This window comes from Cervus elaphus, chromosome 31 (assembly GCF_910594005.1).
Source record: "Cervus elaphus chromosome 31, mCerEla1.1, whole genome shotgun sequence".
Classification (NCBI taxonomy): Eukaryota; Metazoa; Chordata; class Mammalia; order Artiodactyla; family Cervidae; genus Cervus; species Cervus elaphus.
This window is the reverse complement of record NC_057845.1, coordinates 33,797,029-33,822,331: the sequence shown is the minus strand read 5'-3', so window position 1 is coordinate 33,822,331 and position 25,303 is coordinate 33,797,029. Positions and strand designations below refer to the sequence as shown.

Genomic DNA, 25,303 nt, shown 5'->3' with positions numbered 1-25,303 from the left:
CATGATATTTCCAGTTTATTTACAGTTGTTTCTTTAAAAAATAATTTTATCAAAAAAGTATGTTTTTAATCATATGTATTTTCAAGTCAAGTTTTTATATGGTATTTTTATCAATTATTTGGGCATGTTGTATCCTCTACAATGAGGCTTATTATGCAACAAGTAGAATTACATTTGTCTATCTCTCAAATGCTTTACCTAGCACTTTTCCTCTATATACTCCACCGTTCAAATATATAGATGATACATGACAACTTGTTTTGGTATGCTGTGTTTAGTCTCTCAGTTGTGTCTGACTCTTTGCAACACCATGGACTGTAGCCCGCCAGGCTCCTCTGTCCATGAGGATTCTTCAAGCAAAAATACTAGAGTGGGTTGCCATGCCCTCCTCCAGGAATTCTTCCCAACCCAGGGATCGAAGCCAGGTTTCCCGCACTGCGGGTGAATTCTTTACCATCTGAATCATCACCGAAGCCCTTACTTTTCCTCGATATACTCCACCACTCCAATGTATAGATGATATATAACAACTTGTTCCTTAAGGGCAAAATCCATGTTTTAGGTATTTTACTAGTCCTAGTGCCCAACATAATTCCTGGGACACAGCACTATTTTACTAATATTCACAGAATAAAACTGAAATTGTGACTTGGAAATCTTTTTTAAATATAAGCTTGGTGGGTGATCCATGGGATCATGAAGAGTCGGATACAACTGAATGACTAAGCACACAGCCCAGCACATGCTTAGATATTTACCTACTAAGAGCATTTACCTAGCAGTCTTCTTTCTTTAACGACTACTGATTCCCAAAACTGAGGGTCTGAAATATCACAAAAGACATCAAGGCAATTACCCAGAAAGTGGTTAGTTGTTGTTTACATTTTATAAAGTGTTTTGGGAGATGGAAATAGATGGCACAATGGTGATGACTACCCACCCAGTCTAGCTCTAGGCATCATCCCACTTCTACTGCCGTGTGTGTGTGTGTGTGTGTGTATAATATGTTCCCAGAAGCATACATGATTAGCAGAGAAAGGATATAAAATTTTAATCAAGGCAAGGTATCTTTCAAGTAACTCTGTTCAACATAGAATAAACTCCTCAAAGATCAATGAGCTACAATAACTACAAACCACCTAGTACAGTCCCTACTGTAGATAGTCAACAAATATTTACTGAATGAAAGATGAAATAAATATACAAGTTAATCATCAGAAAGTAGAATAAAATAGTTCAGTGTTGTAGAAATAACTTTTCTTTTTATGAGTTTTTTTTTTAATTTACATTTTTTAAATTATGAAACTATGATAACACATTTACAGGAGACTTGGAAAATACAGAAAAAGGTAGAACATAGTTTCATTTTTATGAGGTTTTGCTAAAAAAAAGTGAACAGCAACGTGCAATAACTCAAAGGACTTAATTTAGGAATTTGCTTATTTTCACAGAGGCACTTGATTTATTTGCAGTGAATTTTTCTTTATTTTAAAATAAAATCATTACAGGGAATTCCCTGACTGTCCAGTGGTTAGAACTCTGTGCTCTCACTACTGAAGGTGTAGATTCAATCCCTGACCTAGGAATTAAGATTCCACAAGCCGTGAAGATGGTCAAAAACAAAAGTACTGTAAAAATTAGTAATATTAGTGGAACCTAATTTTTCTAATATGTAATAATAAGTGTGAAAATTATGCAGAATTCTAAAATGCTCAAATTAAAATTTGCTGAACACTTTCAGACACATACTTGTCGCTTTGAATGTCAAAAATCTTGATACAGATATCACAAAATGAATACAATTTATAGTGTATAGTTGCAAGGAGATCCAACTAATCTATCCTAAAGGATATCAGTCCTGGGTGTTCATTGGAAGGACTGATGTTAAAGCAGAAACTCCAATACTTTGGCCACCTGATGTGAAGAGCTGACTCATTTGAAAAGACCCTGATGCTGAGAAAGATTGAGGGCAGGAGGAGAAGGGGGCGACAGAGGATGAGATGGTTGGATGGCATCACTGACTCAATGGGCATGAGTTTGGGTAACTGTGGGAGTTGGTGACGGACAGGGAGGTCTGGCGTGCAAAGATCATGGGTTGCAAAAAGTTGGACATGACTGAGAGACTGAACTGAACTGAACTGATAGTGTACATGATTATCTTTATGTTTTTCTTAAAGTTGTTGAGACTTTAGTATAGAGAGATGAAGATAGTAATCATATAAGGTACAACTGAAATTTTGTTTATGCTTAGTGGGAATTTATAGTGATGGCTTTATTATTAGTAGATTAAGTGAAAGCAAGTTACTTCTTTAAAAAATCTCATAGCATACACTTTAACATATATGTTAAATCTGAGGAATATAGCATTGAAAAAAGTAATGTGTTTTGCAAGGGTACTGCATTGTTGCAACTTATTTCTCTCAAAAAGAAGCAATTCAATGGAAAGTACTTGTGAACAGAGAGTGGCACATGTTTTTGATGGAAGTTATCTTTACTGAAAATTGGAGAGGGAGAAATGTCTATTTATATTTGGTAAATTGTGCTGTCTACTTTCTGCTTATCATTTCAGATCCATTACCTATTCAGCTCTTTCCTCTGGGAGACTAAACTCCCTAGGATTCCTTGCCCTGTGTTTTCCAACTGGTCTCAGCCCATGGAAGTTAGATCAAAGGGTAGAAGGAAAGAGAAGTCAATTTATGTATTTCCACGCATCTCTCCTTCCTAAACAGTCTCAGCTTCTAACCAGAAGCCTTCTTTTCAAAACTTAGCTTTAGTTCTCTCTGTCGCCCTTTCAGACCCACGGGTAGGATGGTTTCCCAATGTTGCTAGTTCCTGGGTGCTGTATCATCTTGATGAGTTTCCTTAATTATGGCTGCACATCTGTAAACAGTATGTTCCATACTTCATTAACTCAAGTGTATCATTTATTTCCTAGTGGGAACCGGATTCCTACTAATTTAATATGGATGCATTTGAAGCATATCTGCTAATACAAAGAAAATGATTAACTATGAGATGTGTTCAGATCTATCATTGAGATGATGACTTTGGAGTAAAAACCTAAAAGAAGTGATAATTTCCATAAGAAAAGTAAAAAACGATAAAATTCAAAAAGCAATAAAGTGAAGTCCTCGTAGAATGATACATCATGAAGTGAATTAGGCTTCACTTAAAAAAAATTCATGTCTCATCATCATTTTGTTGCTTACTACTAGAGTCATTCAAATCTGCAAACCTCAGTTTCTTCATATACAAAATGGGAATATCGACCATATAGGTCATTGTAGATCCAAGAAGAAAAGCTAACTATGCTGAAGTTATTTAAAAATTACCTTGTGCAACTGTAAGTTGTCATCACTGATTTCATGTCTTTACTGTAACTTATACATCATATTTGATTTTCTTTATGAAAGCAAAAGGAAGGGTAAAACTTACCACTTAAATATCTGCTTTACAGAGTTAATATTTGCTATTTTCAAGGCTGTCATATTGATTGAAACTAGTTGTGGGAAAAGACACTCAGATGACACTGGTTGGCATGGAGCCAGGAGAACTTGTATCATTATTTTAGGTTCATCTCATTTTATTCTCTTTATTACTGCTTGTTCTAGGATATCTTAGTCATGTTCCTCCTCTCCCATCATCCCCAGTATTAATGTAAAATTATCAGCAGAATAATTAGAAAATTAACATGAGCATATTTTTTTGGCTACACCCTTAATAAAATTTATTTTCACTCATTCAGGAATAAAATTTCCTTCAAGATACTTTTGAGAATCATTGAAGTATAATTAAAAAAAAGCAAAACTACTATAAAAAGAAATATCACAAAAAGTTATGCTTTTTACATTTTTATATAAAAACACATACAAGCACACAGAGATATGTCTGTTAAATGCATATACTATGCACTCCTGGAGATGTTTGTACAAGGTATTTTCTGTCAATAATAAAATGGAATTGAAGTGTTCTTTCCTGAACCTTAAGTGATCAGATTGTACTACTTCAACTGCTTTTTTCCACACCTGCAGAGAAACAGACACAATGATCTAATTGATTTTTTTTTGTCTATTGCCAAATATCACAGAGTATTAACGTAATGTTTCAGTGAACTCAGCTCGCTACTCTCCCTCTCTCCCTTTGCTGTGCTTAGTCGCTCAGTTGTTTCTGACTCTTTGCAACCCCATGGACTGTAGCCCACCAGGCACCTTGGTCCATAGGGATTCTCCAGGCAAGAACACGGAGTGGGTTGCCTTGCCCTCCTCCAGGGGATCTTCCAAGCCCAGGGGCTGAACCCAGTTCTGATTGCAGGCGGATTCTCTACCATCTGAGCCACCAGGGAAGCCCAAGAATACTGCAGTGAGTAGCCTATCCCTTCTCCAGGGGAGCTTCCTGACCCAGGAATCGAACTGGGGTCTCCTGCATTGCAGGCAAATACTTGATCAGCTAAGCTATCAGGGAAGGACCTTCTACCTCCTTATACTCACTCTATTCCAAATGCTTACATACTGTTTATAACAGATACAGTAAACTTTGTGTAAAAAGAAAGAGACAAGGGCCAGAATATTGAACAGCATTTGATCTAAGTCCCTCTGACCCATAAGAACCTATGTATTTTCCTCTTGATTTTTATTTTTATTTAAATGTGCAGGCTCTTAAGTGTTATGGAAAAAAATCATCATATAAAAACCATGCAGAAATGAAATGTAATTGTAATTAAATATCTACTTCATAGGTTAATGATTTCTGGTTTTCAGGTGCAAAGTAGTTGGAGAAACTATTAAAGATGCAGTTCTGATCCAAAGACCAGTACATCTAATTTGGTGGCGGTGCTGATAAGCCCCTCTTATTTCCTTTGCTGGTTGGTGTCAGAAGCAGAATTAGAAGTCAAATCTGATCCCTGTCTCCTGTGCTACAATGTCCCCATTCAGTTCAGCTCAGTCACTCAGTCGTGTCCGACTCTTTGCGACCCTATGAACCACAGCCTGCCAGGCCTCCCTGTCCATCACCAACTACCAAAGTTTACCCAAACTCATGTCCATTGAGTTGGTGATGCCATCCAACCATCTCATCCTCTGTTGTCTCTTTCTCCTCCTGCCTTCAATCCTTCCCAACATCAGGGTCTTTTCAAATGAGTCTGCTCTTTGCATCAGGTGGCCAAAATACTGGAGTTTCAGCTTTAACATCAGTCCTTCCAAAGAACACCCAGGACCGATTTCCCTTAGGATGGACTGGTTGAATCTCCTTGCAGTCCAAGGGACTCTCAAGAGTGTTCTCCAACACCACAGTTCAAAAGCATCAATTCTTCTGCACCTCGCCCTCTTTATAGTCTAACTCTTACATCCATACGTGACCACTGGAAGAACCACAGCCTTGACTAGACGGACCTTTGTGGACAAAGTAATGTCTCTGCTTTTTAATATTCTGTCTAGGTTGGTCATAACTTTCCTTTTAAGGAGTAAGCGTCTTTTAATTTCATGGCTGCAATCACCATCTGCAGTGATTTTGGAGCCCCCAAAAATAAAGTCAGCTACTGTTTCCACTGTTTCCCCATCTACTTGCCATGAAGTGATGGGACCAGATGCCATGATCTTAGTTTTCTGCTGCTGCTGCTGCTAAGTCGCTTCAGTTGTGTCCGACTCTGTGAGACCCCATAGACGGCAGCCCACCAGGCTCCCCGGTCCCTGGGATTCTCCAGGCAAGAATACTGGAGTGGGTTGCCATTTCCTTCTCCAAGGCATGAAAGTGAAAAGTGAAAGTGAAGTTGCTCAGTCCTGTCCTACTCTTAGCGACCTCATGGACTGCAGCCTCCTAGGCTCCTCAGTCCATGGGATTTTCCAGGCAAGAGTACTAGAGTAGGGTGCCATTGCCTTCTCCATAGTTTTCTGAATGTTGAGCTTTAAGCCAACTTTTTCACTCTTATCTTTCGCTTTCATCAAGAGGCTCTTTAGTTCTTCTTCACTTTCTGCTATAAGGCTGGTGTCATCTGCATATGTAAGGTTATTGATATTTCTTACAGCAATCTTGATTCCAGCTTGTGCTTCATCCAGCCAACATTTCTCATGATGTCCTCTGCATATAAGTTAAATAAGCAGAGTAACAATATACAGCCTTGACGGACTCCTTTTACTATTTGGAACCAGCCTGTTGTTCCATGTCCAGTTCTAACTATTGCTTCCTGACCTGTATATAGGTTTCTCAAGAGGCAGGTCAGGTGGTCTGCATTCCCATCTCTTTTATTTTAATGTCCCCATTAAATATGTGCAATTTAAACAGCAAAATTTCATTTACTTAATATTTGATACATTTTTATGATGACTTGGGGTTTTCTCAGTTGAAAAATGCATATTCTGCAGCCAAGGCTGGACTTGGGCAAGGTCTATTTTGGCATCTAAAGAGTGAATCATTTTCTAGAACTGTACTTTCCAAAATAGTAAATACACATGATTCTTCAGTACTTGAAATAGAGCTAGTGTGACTAAAAACACAAAATTTTAATTATTTTAAAATTAACAAGTGTCCACACATGACACTGGCTACAGAATTGTTCTGTACAGATATAGAACACTGCCATCATTGCAGAGAGTCCTATTGGGCAGTGCTGACTATACTGCATCCCTCGGTCTTACCATATGTACATCTTCAACAGTTGAGAGTAACTGCTTTTCTTAACTAAAAGGCAGCTGCTAAGATCAATGGCAGAAGCCACTTGGGTTATATACTTAAAGTGACCTGGTGCTGGGATACCTTTGTTCTCAGGGGCATTCTAGTTAAAACTAACGTAGATTACACCTGGATTCAAATTCCTTCATTACCACTCATTAGCAGAATGTCTGTGGACAAATTTTCCTTGAATGTTTGACTCAATTTCTCCAGTTATAAATGGAATTCTTACATATCATAAAATAAATGTTCTCAAAGTAGCAGAAGTCTGAGATCACTGCCCTCTTTACTTTACCTGAATAAGATATATTATAACATTAGCTTCATTTTAGCTAATTACCCCTGGACATTTATCTCCCTTGTGAAGAAAATCCTGAATATTCACATTCAACCACCTTGAGAAAAACCAAGAAAAGGAGTTCAGCTTAATTCTCCTTTAGCAGATCATCGACTGCCCACTCACAGCATGCTTTTCTTCAGCTAATAATTCCAAGTAAACAATGAAGGGTTTTCTAGTTTTAATTGAACCAATGGGTCACTGTCTTGAGATCCTTGTTCAAACCCCGCAGCCAGAAGAGTCAGAGACCTATGTAGCAGGAAAGGCTACTCAGAATGCCTTTTGGGTCTTATAGTGGCAACGGCAATATCAATGAGAAGCACATGTGTGGTTGTTCTGACTAACTTGCCCACTTCCTCCTTTCCTCTTTCCCTCCCTCTGTCCCTTTCCTCCTTCCTTCTCATTACTCCATGTCAGTACAGAAATTAAAGGTCAGGGATACAGAAGCCTGGTGAGAACTGACTTGCTAAATGCAATGCTTCTCAACCTCAGCTGTATTTTATAATCATTCGAGACACAATGAAAACTCTGTGATGATACTGCATATGCCCGAAAGACTCTGTTTGGAAAGCTCCTAAGAACTGTCAACAAAATATGAGACAGAAATAAGAACAGAACTATGGATAAAACCATTAACAGTGGCAGCCACCTGTAGAAGCTGGTGCAATCAGGGACACAGACAACCCTTTCATTTCCTCTATTATTCTCTGGAGCAGTTGTCACTTGCACAAGACATATGGGTTACTCTAGTCACGCTAACCCATGTCTAACTTCTACACTTAGACTCTGGCAAAATTTAGCACATTTGTCTGCAGACAAAAAGACAGTATGCGGAAATTGTGATATGAAATCTTCAAAAAAACACTTTTATTTTCAAACCCTTGCATTTGAGGGACATCACTATCAAGGATCCCTTCCACTACAATATCACGAGGAACCAAATCAAGGACTTGTGAAGGAATGGACATGTTAGTTTGCCATTCATGAAAGGTTGCTTTATTCAATACTTTCTGCTGTTCTGTTGCAACTAATGGTTGACCCACAACAGAAATATAAAAAGTCTAACAATATAAATAGAAACCTATTATACTACACACATAAATGCACACACAGAGGCTTTTTTCAGCATAAATCTAATTTGTTAAGCAAATATAAAAGAAAAATAAGAATACTTCAACAATTCATATGATCAGGTATATTTTGTAGCAGTGTAAAGATATAGGAATATTGCTAAATATCCCAGATATAACATGATGGGTTTTTATCACCAGGACTATCCTTCAGAAAAAAATGGAGCTTCTGGAAACAAAGTCTTTGCAAATCTTGTATTACAAGTTGCTCTCTATTTTCCACAGGAAAGTTGCATTAATGTGAAATACTCTGAATCAATGCTTATTTTAGATAATCTATAGAGAATATTTTATAGAATCACTAAAAGAGGAGGCAATGACATTTCATATAGATTTTGGTTTTGTGCCTGAGGATTTGACCTCGCAATTGTAGATGTCACTCTAAACATGACTCTCAAAGATCTTAAAGAGCAGTACAATAAGTTGTTACATAGTGGAAATCATTATTATAATCCTGCAGGATAAATGCACAACAAAAAACTGTCCTACTGTTATAAAAATTCAGTTGATTGAAACTTATTTCTCATTGACAGTATATTATACTTTTTAAAAAGTGCTGCTAAGCAAGATTATTTCATTAAATGCAGGGGTGTAAAAAAGCAATATTGCTAAATTAATATATTTTTATACTAGTTTAAATGTGTTATTGTTGTTGTTTAGTCATTAAGTTGTGTCTGATTCTTTTGTGACCCCATGGACTGTAATCCACCAGGCTCCTCTGTCCGTGAGATTTCCCAGGCAAGAATACTGGAGTGGGTTGCCATTTTCTTCTCCAGAGAATTTTTCCGACTCAGGCACCAATCTGCATCTTCTGCACTGACAGGTGATTCTTTACCATTGAGCCACCAGGAAAGTCCAGTTGAAATATGTACATATAATCAAATTGATGAAGTAAATAGTGTAACTATATGTTTAATTGTTCCATGAGCATCCCTAACAGTCTCTTGTCTCCCAAACATTTTATTTTGTGTTATATCATTGGGAAAATGAGAGGTTTCATTAAAACTGGAGTCTTTTTATATTTGGGCACATATGTCTGAAATATTTATTTACAGATGCTTGTAATCAATTGCTGCCATGAGCACAAAGATGTTGTTAAATGTTTGTAAATGTCTGGTTACTTAAGTATTTGAATTTTTAACTAATAGAACTTCATTCTGGAAGGAAATATAGATCACTTGATTTAAAACAACAACAAATTCCTTTAAACACCACCATGAAGGACTGAAGTAAACACGAGAACTTTCTTTTCATGTATATATAGACGTGCCTTTTCCATCCACAAAGCACTAGGAATTTATGATCAAACCATAAAGCTTAGATGATATTAGAATGATAAAACTTAAATATATTTTTGCTAGAAAAAATGAAATCAAGAGAAATCTTTAAGTTTTATTTTCTATTTATGCAGCTTTTATTTCCATTGAATATAGCTGAAGTATAAACTAAACTATGTGGATTATACTTGTGACATTTTAAAACAGTTAATTAATCCATAAAATTAACTGTTAATTCCTGAATGACATATTTTTTAAAAGGCTTAAAAATATCAAATTAGAGATTCCTTAGCTATTTCTCAAGTTGTAAAAAAAAAGTCCCTTTACAGTCTCATAAAGCAGGATTAAAATTTTTCACAATGGAATACAAACATCTTAGAATAATTAAGTAATCAATAATAGTAATAAGGATTCAAATTATATTATTCTTGCTGTATTGACTGTTTAGCAAATAGATGTTTTAAAATCCATTTCCAGACATTTAAAGATATCCCTTAATACTAAAAAAAAAAACAAAAACAAAACTCTGTGACTGGAAGTCTCTGTTAAACATGAATGATTACACATCAAACACTCAAATCAAAACATAAGCATGGAATCACATTATTGGCTTTAAGTCTAGTCAATATTTAACTCATAATATGTGTCATGATACTGTCTTCAAATCTCACATAGCTGTGAGAACTTTAACCCCTCCCTCCCACATGCCTCTATGAAAATGATCCTTAGTGATAACTGTTCTGTCTTTCAGACAGCAAAATAGAAACCCTTTATAAATATTAAAGTTCTACAGAAATGCTAGCATTCCTAACCCTTTCTATAGTTAAGTTTATGTGTCAACTCATCAGGCCACAATACCGAGATGTTTGGTCAAATACCAGCCTGGATATTGCTGTGAAGGTATTTTTAGATGAGATTACCCTGCAATCGGTAGACTTTGAGTAAATCACATCACCCTGCAAAATGCAGGTGGGCCTCATTCAATCAATAGAAGGCCTTCAGAGTGAAATAAAACAAACAGAAAAAAACAACTGAGGTTCCCTGAAGAAGAGATTTTCTTCAGACTGCCTTCAGACCTGAGCTGCAATGTAACTCTTCCCTGAGTCTCCAGCCTACTGTCCTACCATGCAGATTTCAGACTTGCCAGCTTCAACAATCACTTGTGCCAATTTCTAAATATTAATCTTGTTCTCTCCCTCTCTCTGTAGATGTTTATATATTATCTATTTTAGCCAACCAGCTATCTAGAGAGAGAGAGAAAGAGAACACTTGTCTCCTGTCAATGTACTCTAAAATATATTTTGTTCATGTGCTTGTTTAATTGTCTGGCTTCCGCACTGGACTGTATATCCTCTACCGGCAGGGATTTTATCTGTCTGTCCTCTAACTCTCATGCCTTATGCAAAGAAACTCTCAAAATATATTTGCTGAATTAATTAATTAGATTTTTAACCAATCCTTCATATACTAAAGGTTAAAATAGACTATTTGATTTTAAATTTAAAGTACATCAAAGAGGGAAAGTATAGAAATGCAGAAAATATAGTGAATTTATAATTTAGGTGAAATGGGCACATTTGTTGAACTAATTTGACTACACTTCAGTTATTGCATCCGATTTCAAATTATTTCACTATTATCTGCTGCTGCAAAGTCACTCTGCTGTTGCAGAGTCATGTCTGACTCTGTGCAACCCCATAGACGTCAGCCCACCAGGCTCCCCCGTCCCTGGGATTCTCCAGGCAAGAACACTGGAGTGGGTTGCCATTTCCTTCTTCAATGCGTGAAAAGTGAAAGTGAAGTCAGTCGCTCAGTCGTGTCTAACTCTTAGCGACCCCATGGACCGCAGCCTACCAGGCTCCTCCATCCGTGGGATTTTCCAGGCAAGGGTACTGGAGTGGGGTGCCATGCCTTCTCCGTCACTACTATTACATACATACATCACATGATACATCATTATGATACGTGACTATGATACGTCACTATGTATCACATACATACATAAGGAATAAAGATATTAAGATGATGTTGAATATTTAGGATATAAATATAAATATTTATATCCTAATAATTTGTCTAAAGCAATAGATCCATATTTTCATTATAGTTCCTGAACTAATTTTCCCCCAGTGCTTATAACAGTGGACAACTGCTTAGACATTCAGTATATGTTTTTAGTTGTTTGCTAGAATTATGAAATGTAATGTGATTTTGTTCTCTAAAAACACTTAATCAAAATCTATCACCCAATTAGAAAGCCCAGTTAAGTCCAACTCAATGTGTAAATACAGCTTCTTAATTTCAGTTTATTTGAGAAACATGGAGTAACTTAAATTTATTATTGAGTAATATCATTTTTACAGTCCTTAGTTTTAAACTCAATTCATGAGAATAAAATCAAAAAACTTTCCAAAGTTACGTAGTATCTTCTAAATATTTTAATTAAAGTTAATAAAAATAACATCCTATTGCCAGGAGTGAGGAAAAAAATATTCAATCTATACAAAAGGCATCTAAAAGAGAACAAAGGCATGTGGTATCTGGAGAGAAATTAATTGTTAGGAGAAGATGTAAAACTATTTTTGAAACAGAATTAGAACTGTTTATTTTATTAAAAAGTTGACATAGGTTATCTTTAGTGTTTATGACTTGCAAACTAAAGTATTTAATATTTAACATGTTTAAATACAAGCAGCAGCAGTTTGGTAATCAAAAGGAATAATTTGAATCATCTCAGAAAAATAAATTCATTATAATTAGGATATTTTAGAATATGATTAAAACATTTAAAAGAAAATGTATTCACCTTTCTTGTCATCAAAGTACAGAGTCTGTTGAGCTGGATTTGACCACTGGAGGGAGGTGTTATCATTTTGATCAACCCTGCAGGTCAAAATTGCAGTTCCGCCTTCAACAACCGTTACATTCTGTGTGAGTGGAAACTGCCCTTGGCTGCCTAAAAAGGGATTAAAGAAAAGGTTGATTAAATGAAACTTATAACATGATTAACTTTCCAAGAGTTACATGGACTTAACTTCTCACTCCAAGTAAAATTTAAACCAACAAAACAACAATAGCAAAACTATACATTAGAAAAAAGGCAAAGATAATTAAAAACCTTTAACTAGAGGAACAGTGTGATATACTATTAGGACTTCTTTACATTCCTTCATATGCTCCAGAAAACCTTCTTCTCCTCCTAGGCACACATAAAAATGTGTGCCTATATATTTAAATAGTAATGTGATTATCATTAATTTTCTTTGGCCTTGCATTAATTATATGGTGCTAGACCTGGCTATCTTTGAAGATAATAATTCTGGATGAATATAACTCTTTAAAGTAGCAGAAGAAATACATTAAATACTTTCCTTGTAGCTTTTATAATTCTGAATAAAGTGTATAAAATATGGATATTAGGTTGTTAGATTCAATTTCTGAAAGAAAAAATTAAAAAAAGAATCCTCTTACACAAGGGTTTCTTGTAGACACAGCTGTTTTTAAGAAATACAAAATGTGTTGGAGAAAACAATGTAAGCATTCTTCAAAAAGTGTTCATCTTATAAAACATCCATCAAAATCTTAAAGTGATTACTCTAGCCCAGGAGATAGACATAATATTCTTTTCTGTTTCTTTCTGTAGTTTTCTGATGGTTTTTTTTTTTCCAACGAATATATATCCCTTTTGCAATCAAGGAAAAAATATCTGTAAATGATCATTGGCAATTTGGATAGTATTAGAATGTATTCAAGTTTTCTATCTTCCTAAGTGTCATGCTAATTTATTATTTATTATTAATTCATGTAATAACATTTCTTAGTAAAAGCCACTTCTAATAGTTAAAATTCATGCACATAGAAACATAATATATAAATTTCACTTCAGCAAGATGATCTGAAGATGAACACTGCCACGTCTGGAGACAGTTAATGACATGGGTTAAAAAATGACTTTCTAAAGCCAGGTTAAAATACTACTATGTGAGCAGGGTAGTTCATTAAGTCAAGGATAATTTGCATATGCAAGAATATTATGATAACTTAATAGCACCCAGGAAATATATTTTCCTTTTCTTCTTTAGTTGTGTAATGATTCTGTCATTGCTACAAGCACCATTTGAGGTTATGCTGGAGCTACTGGCATAAAAGTTCTTATTACCAAGAAGCCTGTTGATTGGCACTATAAGAGAGAGAAGAGCCTGAAGGGGAAAATTTCTTTCCAGACCTAAATGACACAAGCACAGAAGTTCGTGACCACATTTTATAATTAAGCCTATCAAGTATAAAAATCTGCTATCAGTAGCTTTGTCTCCTCAATGCCAACCTCTTTGAGTCACTATGGCAACTCCCCAGGATATCCCCCTGTAATCTTTAGGGTGGAGTTTTTAAATTGAGGTTAGGCAATGTCTGGAATAAATTCTTTGATAGTTGACTTGAAAGTCAACAGGAGCCAGAATGGGATGTGTTTGCCTTCAGCTCAGAGGTGACCTCTAGCAGGGAAACATGAAGAACTATCAATCTTGTGAAGTGAGGTGAGGTGAAAAACTGCATCAGAGAAAACATGAGCTAAAAGAGAAGGAAGGAGTAATTACCAAAGATATCAGATTAGCAGCTCATAAATATGAAGTTCAAATTGTTTTTAAGATACTTTGCTCAGGTGCCCAGCTATTGACATAATGCATAAACTGAGCAGTCTGGGGGAGGAGGAGAGCCTTTGAGTAATAAAAAGCACGCAACTGTTAATAAATATACATAGTTCATCCCAGATGACGATTTGACTATCCACTGGTACATAAATAATACTGTCTGCTTCTTCAAACAAGTGGAAAAAGAGCAGTGATGCTTGCAACAATTTCATCCACTACATTTGCAAAATAATTTTCAAAACATCCCCATAAGAAAATATTATCCTTCTCATTTCACAGATGGGTAAACTGACACTGGGAGGTTAAGTGATTTTTTTCCATGGTGAAATGGAGTCAATGAACCATTTGGGGTTTGTTCTGAAAGTTCAATGTTTTATTCTTATTTTTCCACAAAGGCTGCTGGGTCATATCACTATTTGTTTAAATAGTTAATAGATAACAGTGGGAAAAAAAAAAAAAAGGAAAGAAAAGGAAAAGAGTATTCTTTCACCAAAAAAAAAATCAAACAAAAAAAAAACCTTGAATTCATACCTAACTGAACTACATCTTCAAATCAAATAAGGGAGGATGTCAATGTTAATTTCCTCTCAATATCCTATCTTATTTAGAAATTATTATTTGATAATTATTTCAGTCTTTCCTTACCCATCCATAGAAGAAAGAAACTAATATTTGTCAGGGGGTTCTACATGAGAGGGGCTATGCAGATTCTAGCCCTATACCTTATCCTTCCAAGTATGCCATCAGGATGGCTCCTCTCCATCTTCTCCTCACATGGGTTCAGACTTTAAAGTACTATGACTTCAGTTCACTGGAATCTTGCATCCTAAAATCCCTAAAGTCAAATAATTTAGTTTCTCCAAATAAAGAGCAAACTCATGTTGAGAATTTACTAATCCTAAATACCCTTAGGATATGTGGTTTCCAAAATTAATTCAAAAACCAATGTTGTAGGCAGCCAAACTTCTCAAAGATTTATACTGCCTTATATTTCTGTTTATAACCTGGAGACAGCATCAAGAGTGCTGCTACTTTTCTCTTTTAATCCTCTCCTTCCTTAAAGTTCACAGGTTGTCATTTAATTCAATCTCAGAGAGCCTTTCTAAAGACATTACTAATTGTCCCATTTGGAAAAATTAATGTGTTACCAACCTAAGGATTCATCCTCAATGTATTTTTCAAAATACTTTGGCCACCTGATGCAAAGAGCAGACTCACTGGAAAAGACCCTGATTCTTGAAAAGATAGAGGACAGGAGGGGGAAGGGGTGACAGAGGATGAGATGGTTCAGTTCAATTCTGTTCAGTCGCTCAGTTGTGCCCAACTCTTTGCGACCCCATGGACTGTAGCATGGCAGGCCTCTCTGTCCATCACCAACTCCTGGAGTTTACTTAAACTCATGTCCATTGAGTCAGTGTTGCCACCCAACCATCTCATTCTCTGCCATCCCCTTCTCCTCTCCCCTTCAATCGTTCCCAACATCTGGGTCTTTTCAAATGAGTCAGTTCTTTGCATCAGATAGCCAAAGCATTGGAGTTTCTGCTTCAGCATCAGTTCTTCCAATGAATATTCAGGACTGATTTGCTTTAGGATGGTCTGGTTGGATCTCCTTGCAGTTCAAGGGACTCTCAAGAGTCTTCTCCAACACCACAGTTGAAAAGCATCAATTCTTCAGTGCTCAGCATTCTTTATAGTCCAACTCTCACATCCATACATGACTACTGGAAAACCCATAGCTATGACAAGACGGGCCTTTGTTGGCAAAGAAATGTCTCTGCTTCTTAATAAGTTGTCCAGGTTGGTCATAGCTTTTCTTACAAGAAGCAAGCATCTTTTAATTTCATGGCTGCAGTCACCATCTGCAGGGATTTTGGAGCCCCCCAAAATAAAATCAATTACTGTTTCCACTGTTTCCCTATCTATTTGCCATGAAGTGATGGGACCGGATGCCACGATATTCGTTTTCTGAATGTTGAGCTTTGAGCCAACTTTTTCACTCTCGTCTTTCACTTTCATCAAGAGACTCTTTAGTTCTTCTTCACTTTATGCCATAAGGGTGGTGTCATCTGCATATCTGAGGTTATTGATATTTCTCCCGGCAATCTTGATTCCAGCTTGTGCTTCATCTAGCCCAGTGTTTCTCATGATGTACTCTCAGTTCAGTTCAGTTCAGTTGCTCAGTCGTGTCTGGCTCTTTGCAACCCCATGAATAGCAGCACGCCAGGCCTCCCTGTCCATCACCAACTCCCAGAGTTTACTCAAACACATGTCCATTGAGTCGGTGATGCCATCAAACCATCTCATCCTCTGTTGTCCCCTTCTCCTCCTGCCCCCAATCCCTCCCAGTATCAGGGTCTTTTCCAATGAGTCAACTCTTCCCATGAGGTGGCCAAAATACTGGAGTTTCAGCTTCAGCATCAGTCCTTCCAATGAACACCCAGGACTGATATCCTGTAGGGTGGACTGGTTGGATCTCCTTGCAGTCCAAGGGACTCTCAAGAATCCTCTCCAACACCATAGTTCAAAAGCATCAATTTTTCAGTTCTCAGCTTTCTTCACAGTCCAACTGTCACCTCCATACATGACCACTGGAAAAACCATAGCCTTGACCATACAGACCTTTGTTGGCAAAGTAATGTCTCTGCTTTTTAATATGCTATCTAGGTTGGTCATAACTTTCCTTCCAAGGAGTAAGTGTCTTTTAATTTCATGGCTGTAATCACCATCTGCAGTGTTATTGGAACCCAAGAAAATAAAGTCTGACACTGTTTCCACTGTCTCCCCATCTACTTCCCATGAAGTGATGGGACCAGATGCCATGATCTTAGTTTTCTGAATGTTGAGCTTTAAGTCAACTTTTTCACTCTCCTCTTTCACTTTCATCAAGAGGCTTTTTAGTTCCTCGTCACTTTCTGCCATAAGGGTGGTGTCATCTGCATATCTGAGGTTATTGATTTTTCTCCCGGCACTCTTGATTCCAGCTTGTGCTTCCTCTAGCCCAGAGTTTCGTATAATGTACTCTGCATATAAGTTAAATAAGCAGGGTGACAATATACAGCCTTGAGGTACTCCTTTTCCTATTTGGAACAAGTCTGTTGTTCCATGTCCAGTTCTAACTGTTGCTTCCTGACCTGCATACAGGTTTCTCAAGAGGCAGGTCAGGTGGTCTGGTATTCCCATCTTTTTCAGTTTTCCAGTTTGTTGTGTTCCACACAGTCAAAGGCTTTGGCATAGTCAATAAAGCAGATGTTTTTCTGGAACTCTCTTGGTTTTTCAATAATCTAACTGATGTTGGCAATTTGATCTCTGGTTCCTCTGCCTTTTCTAAATCCAGCTTGAACATCTGGAAGCTTTCAATTCAAGTACTCCTGAAGCTGAACTTGAAGGATTTTGAGCATAACCTTACTAGCACGGGAAGTGAGTGCAATTGTCCGTAGTCTAACATTCTTTAGTACTGCCCTTCATGGGAAATGGATGAAGATTGACCTTTTCCAGTCCTGTGGCCACTGCTGGGTTTTCCAAATTTGCTGACATACTGAGTGCAGCACTTTCACAGGATCATCTTTTAGGATTTTAAATAACTCAGTGGAATTCTATCACCTCTCCTAGTTTTATTGACAGCAATGCTTCCTAAGGCCCACTTGACTTCACACTGTAGGATGTCTGGCTGTAGGTGAGTGACCACATCATCATGGTTATCTGGGTCATTAAGACCTTTTTTTGTGGAGTTCGTCTGTGTATTCTTTTCATCTCTTTTGATCTTTTCTGCTTCTGTTAGGTCTTTATTGCTTCTGTCCTTTATTGTGCCCATTTTTGCATGATATTTTCCTTTGATATCCCCAGTTTTTTTGAAAAGACCTCTAATCTTTCCCTTCTGCTGTCTTCCTCTATTTCTTTGCATTGTTCATCAAGAATGGCTGTCTTTTCGCTCCTTGCTATTCTCTGGAACTATGCATTCAGTTGATTATTTGTTTCCCTTTCTCCCTTGCTTTGCACACTTCTTCTTTACTCAGATATTAGTAAAGCTTCCTAAGACAACAACCGTACCTTCTTGAATTTCTTTTTCTTTGAGATGGTTTTGGTCTCTGCCTCCTGAACAATGTTACAAACCTCTGTCCATAGTTCTTCACTCATGATTTAACAGATCTAATCCCTTAAATCTATTCATCACCTCCACTGTATAAATATAGCGGATTTGATTTAAGTTTTACCTGGATGTCCTAGTGGTTTTTCCACTTTCTTTAGTCTAAGCCTGAATTTTGCTATAAGGAGCTGATGATCTGAGCCACAGTCAGCTCCATATCTTGTGTGTGTGTGTGTGTGTGTGTGTGTGTGTGTGGGTATGTGTATTTATATATTTATACATTCTTTTCCAGATTCTTTTCCCATGTAGGTTATTACAGAGTATTGAGTAGAGTTCCTTGTGCTATATAGTAAATTCCTGTCCATTACCAACTTTATATACGCTAAGCTACTGCTAAGTCACTTCAGTCGTGTCCGACTCTGTGCGACCCCATAGACGGCAGCCCACCAGGCTCTCCCATCCCTGGGATTCTCCAGGCAAGAACACTGGAGTGGGTTGCCATTTCCTTCTCCAATGCATGAAAGTGAAAGTGAAGTCGCTCAGTCGTGTCTGACTCTTTGCGACCCCGTGGACTGCAGCCCACCAGGCTTCTCCATCCACGGGATTTTTCAGGCAAGAGTACTGGAGTGGGGTGCCATTGCCTTCTCCGACTTTATATATATACACACGACTTTATATATAGTAGTGTGTATATATTAATACCAACCTCCTAATTTATCCTTCCCCCCATTGAACTGACAGTTTTATTTAGATTATTGAATTTATTCCTCTCTAACTATGTCAGTGGTTGAAAACCAAATTTAGGATGCTTTCAGTAATGATATGTAAATAATTTTCTAATTTATTTCTGTGAAAGACACCTTAATGAAGAATGATTAGTCAATATTTTGAAAAGATAGCTCTCCTGACCCTGTCTTTAAATAGTTCCCATTATTCCTTCAATGTTTCCACCTGTCATATACTTAGGGAAAGATCTGTTCAAACTTTTCTTTGTCTAGATTAGGAATTACCAAGTTCAAAATCAAGGGTGCTGAAACTTGACTCCTGCTGACCTCAGTTAGTGAAGAGTTGTCTTTTATTTTCATGCATGCCTTCTTGTCTGACCACCAAGAGTCTAGCACGCTGTCACACAGAACACAAAGGGACAAATTCTAAGATTATGGGCACCTCAACCTTGGTGGCAGGCTGTGATGTGCCAAGAGCATAAAGAAGCAATAAGCATAACAGTGAAGAGAGATCTTTGAAGCCAGCAGTACTGCTGAAAGAGAGCAGACAGGTGAAGATGCATGCTTGAACACTGATGCCAAAGCATGACTCTGCTGTCATAAATGGCACTATTCAAGCCTTGCTATCTCTTGAATGGATGATGAGTGGAAGCAGTGGGTTTCTCCAGCTCTTTTCTTGTGCTAAAGATTAAATGTGGACCACAACCGTGGATCAATGCACACTGTGCCTGAGTGCTTGCTTACTAAGGGCAATAATCACCTGAGATGTATCTAGACCGACAGGCAGAGGTTGAGGCTCTGCACATCTGAGAGGGAGTTACAGTCAATGATTTTTGAGGGTAAATGATCAAATTTTGTGGGTTATTTAACAGGAACTGCGTACTTCATTATTTTTCCTTCCTGAAAATGAGCAAAACTTTCCCAGAGAAGAATCACATTTCAAAGGGTGAATGGAAACAAAAACAAGATATGAAGAGCATTTAAGATCCAGTTTTTCAATAAAAAAGTGCAAACCTGTCATGAGCTAAAAAATGCTACATATTTTGATTCTTCCTTTTGGAATACATTTATATATAGCAAAAACTGTCAACTCTTTTTAAAAATTTACTTAATTCTACAAGGTATTGGCATCTGTATCAAATGGCATACATAATGCTTTGCTTTGTTTTAAAATATTTTTGTATGAGGGAGGTGGGAGGGGGGATCAGGATGGGGAATACATGTAAATCCATGGCTGATTCATATCAGTGTATGACAGAAACCACTACAATATTGTAAAGTAATTAGCCTCCAACTAATAAAAATAAATGAAAAAAAAAAAAAAGAAAAAAAATATTTTTGTATTCTCTCAAGAGCTCTATTTTAAATGTAGAATACAGGTCTCATGTTACGTTCCCTTATTTTGGTTATAAAAGCCCAAACTCCAGATAGACCAGTAGATACAAAATAGGTTAAAATTTCCTAAATATCAACCTCAATAAGAAAAGACAGAAATAGGTAACTCATTTTTAAGTGAAATACAAAGATAGCCTACTATTATTTAGGGTCTTCCCCTCGACTATTCTTAGCATTGTGCTTCTTTCTCTCACTCATTTGTTCTATCAATTAGTTCTGAGTGTTTACACAAAGAACCTGCATTTTAGAAAGTTCAAGATCATTCTTGTTGCTTAAATTAGAGTCTAAAAATATATCTAAATGCACACACAGCATGCTATTACTTCCACTAAGTTACTGAAGGCATTCTAAACAAATAAACTTCTAAAATGAAAGTTGTAGCTCAGTAGTTGTATGGACTGAAACACATATTGCATACTAAAGCCTATTGATCTGAAAAGCACAAATGTCGTTAATGTAGGCTTATAATTCCCAGGAGAAGTCCGATGAATGCTCCATCACGTGAGAAGGGAAATTAGAGGAAAAATTAAGACTGATAACTAAGCACAAAATGTTTCCACTTTGGGAATGCTGCTCTGTTCTTTCAAATACTTAGAATTCTCTAGTCATTTCTTCCATCATTTCACTCCAACTTTTAGGTTTGTCTAAAAAAAGCTTTAAGTATGTTCTTTTCCGTGGCTACTGCATATAATTTATTTTTCCTTGACTCTACTTCATTCTCTCAGCTTCAGCTTGCCTTGTAGGGAATAACACCTGGTATCCGCCTTCTGCGCCACCTCTCTGCCCAGCCGCTATGGAACAAGGCCACCGGTCTGATGCTGCTTGCCAGTTTCCATGGAGACAGGAAGTACTTTGGAGACCTGTGCTCCTTTGCAACTGCCAGACCAATGCAGAGAAGAACCAAAGCTGGCGGGCAGTGGGTCTTGAAAGGCCAGGAAAGGTTGGAAGGGCTTTTTCATCCTAGTATCAGAGTGTAACAGTGCCAAATTGGAAGCTTCAGAAATACAATCCTGTAGACTAGATCCTGTGTTCACTATGGCCATTGTGAGAGACCCATTCTGTTCCCAACTCGTGGAGCAGAAACTCTTGTGTACCCGAAGGTTGGCCCTAGTCCTTTGCTGGCTTCTGATCCATGACAAAAGGCTCTTTCAGATTTACAGCGGCTCCTACAGCTAGCTCCTGACCAAAGAATTTTCCTGCAGAAATTTCACCTTTCTCTTTTTCAGACTATGATAGGTTTTCCTGGACACTCTTAGCAGACCAGAAAACTTACGGGTTAGCCATAGGATGATTACCAATTGACCTACCCTGTGACTGTGAGTAGGTGATCCACTTAATAACATATCAAGACTAGTCACCATCTGCTGCATCTATTACAGTATTTATAATTCAGAGTTAATTCTTGATTATCAGGACCACAGCTAGTTTTAGAGCAATTTACGATACAGGTGAAATAAAATTTCATGTGCCTTCCTATGCATTTTAAAAATGTTTTTGTGTGATTATATACCTCAGCCTTTTGTATTATACATATTTCCAGCATAGTTATCTTTTTATATAAAGTAAGTTTCTCTAGTTTCTTCCATTAGTTTTATATTGCTACACCATATCACAAAGTTTAGGTTTTCCCTAAATTAAACAATTCTAAGTTAAAAAAAAAAGTCTGAACTTCAGAGACTATTTATAAAGTTCTGGGAAACATGTTGAATTGCTGCTTTATATTCTTGCTTAGTGGTTATATTGCTTTATCATGCTTTAAAACATTATCCAATTTAAAAAAATATTCCCAACACCTTTTTAACGTGTATCTGTACAAATTCCATTCTTCATATCTTAGCTTATTTTTCTGTTTATTACCCTGCCAAAATGCATAATAAACAAAAAATTGTTTACGTACCATGGACCTCGTAAACTAGATTAAATAAAACTATATCTGGCTTTACAATCAAAATTGATTTTGATTTTGTTTTCATTAATTTAGCCATAGTAAATTCATTCCTTAACATGTTTTATTTTTTTCTCAAAATTCAAACAATAATTTCTTGAAAGAACACATACAATTTTTCAAGGAAAAAAGTGAAGTTTAGAGTTGTTGACATTTATATTCATTTCTTCCTATAGAGATAGATCTTCAAGTTTATGATGTGGAAGAATAAAATGCAAAGGAAATAATTTTTCAATGAAAAGGAAACTGTATTTTGGAAAGCAATATAAAATAATAAGAGGGTTTTACTATAATGTCAAAACAGGCTTTCATGGTAATTATCATGTGTGCATAAAGTCATTTTGTCATTCTAGAATACTGTTTTCAGGGTGAATGAGCAAGACCTAGAACTGACTAGCTTTACTTGCTAACTGATGAACATTTGAGAGGCAGCCTTCCAGAGAAAAGAAATTTATGACCACAATCACAGTCTGGTTCACAGTGAAGCTCAATCACATATCTAAATTCTAAATTGAGATGTCAACCTGGAGGAAATATTCTGGAAAGGAACACACAGATGGTAAGATTCTTCTGAAGACAGGGTGAGTAATATAATGCTGAACATACAATAATCAATCTTCTGGACACAAAAAAAAAAGTAGATTGGGTGGGACATAACTGTTTAAAATTGAAATCCCTGGGGAAATCTTCAATCTGATACTAAAAAGGGGAGAAATAATGTATATATTTTGTTTTATTCAATAGGTTTTAGAAGGTTGATATATTTTAAAAGAGAAAAAAAACCTTAATTGTAGTACATTTTAAAATATTTTATAATCTAGGAACAAGTCAAATGGAAAACTAAAAGGTAAAAAATAAAGCCAGTATACCAAATCTTAATTTCAAATATACATAGATTCAAATATACATAATATAACTAACAAAATAAGGTATAAATAGTGAGAAAAGTTCTAAACTGAGAAAATATTGACTTCTCTCTTGCTTTCATGATAGTTTTCCCTAATTAAAACAAAAGAAAAAAGTTATACCAACTCTAATTGTTAACATTTGTTGCTAATTAATGATTTGACTTAGATTCAGTAGATATATTTTGGCAACATCTTTCTTTTAGATTGAATAACATCTATGCAAACTCTGAAAGCATAACATAATATTGACCATTTCAAGTTACCTATACTTTAATATTTTTTCATGTATTAAATAATTGCATTGGTGTACTGAACAGAGATACTCATATAAGAGTGACATAGATATCTAGATTATAACTTTGGATTATGGAATATGATAAGAAATTTTGAGATGACACTGATACAAGATACAGGTGAGAAAAAATGTGATATCAAACATTTGTTATTTAATCATGTATAATCAGCTCATATTAGGCATATGAACTATATATCTACTGTTCAACAGAAAAAATGCAGGCCCAAAATGTCATCACCTATGCTAAAACCCAGGATATTAAACCCAAATTTAATACCTAACCTAACTGCAGTTTTGACCTTCCTCAGAAAGTCTTAATCAACCAGTTTGAAATTTTCTGCTCAGCACCAATGAAGTAATCTGTCACATGGGCCCTGTCCATCCTGCCAGTCCCCAGAATAAGAAATGATTTATAGATAAAAGTCATTCAGGGCCCCTTGCACCCAAAAGAAGATGGCCTAGTCTAAGAATAATCCTTTAATTACTTTTGCTAACAACTTCCTTGTGCCACTTCTTCTTATAAAAACCTTCTGTTTTGTACTACTCCCTGAGAGTGTCCTGCTTGTTTCTAGTGGAATGCTGCCCCATTCATGAATTGCCTAATAAAGCCAGTGAAATTTTCAAATTTACTTGGTTAAACATTACTTATTACACTATAAACACATACATTGTTATTACAGCTTTCTGAAACCTATCTTTCCATTTGTAATGGATTTGGCCTTATGAAATATACTTCCATGACATTAGTTTATTCAACCAAGACATGTTTTGTGCCTAGAAAATGCTTCGCATGGTAGGTGTTGGGGACAAACTGTGAACGAGGTAGAAATTATGTTAAGTTCTATCTTTAGAACTTACAGCTTAAAGGCTGGAAGAAAAGAAAATGCAAATATATAAATGGAAAATAGTGTTGATATTTCAGTTGCAATCCAAATAGCAAGAAAAAAAATCATTTAAAAAGTGTTAGAGGACAAGAATACTTGAGAGGGAACCAGTATCTCAAAAAGTAAATTAGCTGATATGAAGGTCCTGAGCCAGAGGCAGGAAGAAGGTTGGTTATTCCTTCAATAATTTCAAATTGTTTGCTAGGGACAATTTGAAATTTCAGTTTGCAAAAATTTCAAATTGGTTGCCAGGAAACAAACAAACAAACCATGAGGAGAAACAGATGAGATGACCCAAGATGAGGTAGAAAGAAGGTCAAGACAAATCATGCAGAGGATTTTATATCATGAAAAGAAGCCGATATATATTCTACATTTAATTGCATTGAAGGAAGCCATTGCAGAAAGGGTCATGGCTCAATATATATACTCTCAGAAGATATGATTTTTCTGCTACTTAATCATGATCCCTAAATCAAGGGTTTTTAATCTCAGAGATGAATCACTGTAAGAGTTGAATTGACAATAAAGGATTTTACTGAGAAAATAGCAAAGAATCCATGAATTCATGGGGATATATTGTAAAAGAAACCAACTTCTTGGTATTTTTCATTCAACACTGTAAATAACTTTTTAGCAAATGAAGATCCATATTTTATTGACTTGAATTTATACTAAAACAAGATTGTTGCCCATATTTTCAAAGAACCCTTACTCTTTGATGGACAGTTTATCTCTTACTTTCACCCTAAAATATCATTACCTTGAGAAGTTCCTCTTACTATAATGAAGGACTTTCATATCATTGTTTGTTTTTAAAGCTGCAATAGTTATCTTGGATATACAGATGTAAATATTATGGTTAAAAGAGTTTTCTTTGTTTCAAATATATATTTTCCTGAGTGGATAGCAATGCTATGCTATCAAATAAATAATGAGTTCCCAAAAGACAACAAAAGTGAAGAAACAAAATATTTGAGATTTTCTCTTGTATAAGACTGTATTTTATAAACT

The 25,303-nt window shown here is 36.2% G+C and overlaps 1 protein-coding gene across 5 annotated transcripts in view; it reads right to left on the bottom strand.

The window, feature by feature from the left end:
• The window catches only part of CADM2 (cell adhesion molecule 2), a 1,201,425-nt gene that overhangs the window by 259,652 nt on the left and 916,470 nt on the right, over positions 1–25,303 (bottom strand). For all 5 annotated transcript variants that reach the window (XM_043892917.1, XM_043892915.1, XM_043892916.1 and 2 more), the window contains one exon: positions 12,214–12,363. In XM_043892917.1, the coding sequence (XP_043748852.1) occupies positions 12,214–12,363 (150 nt within the window). The remainder of the gene's footprint in view (positions 1–12,213; positions 12,364–25,303) is intronic.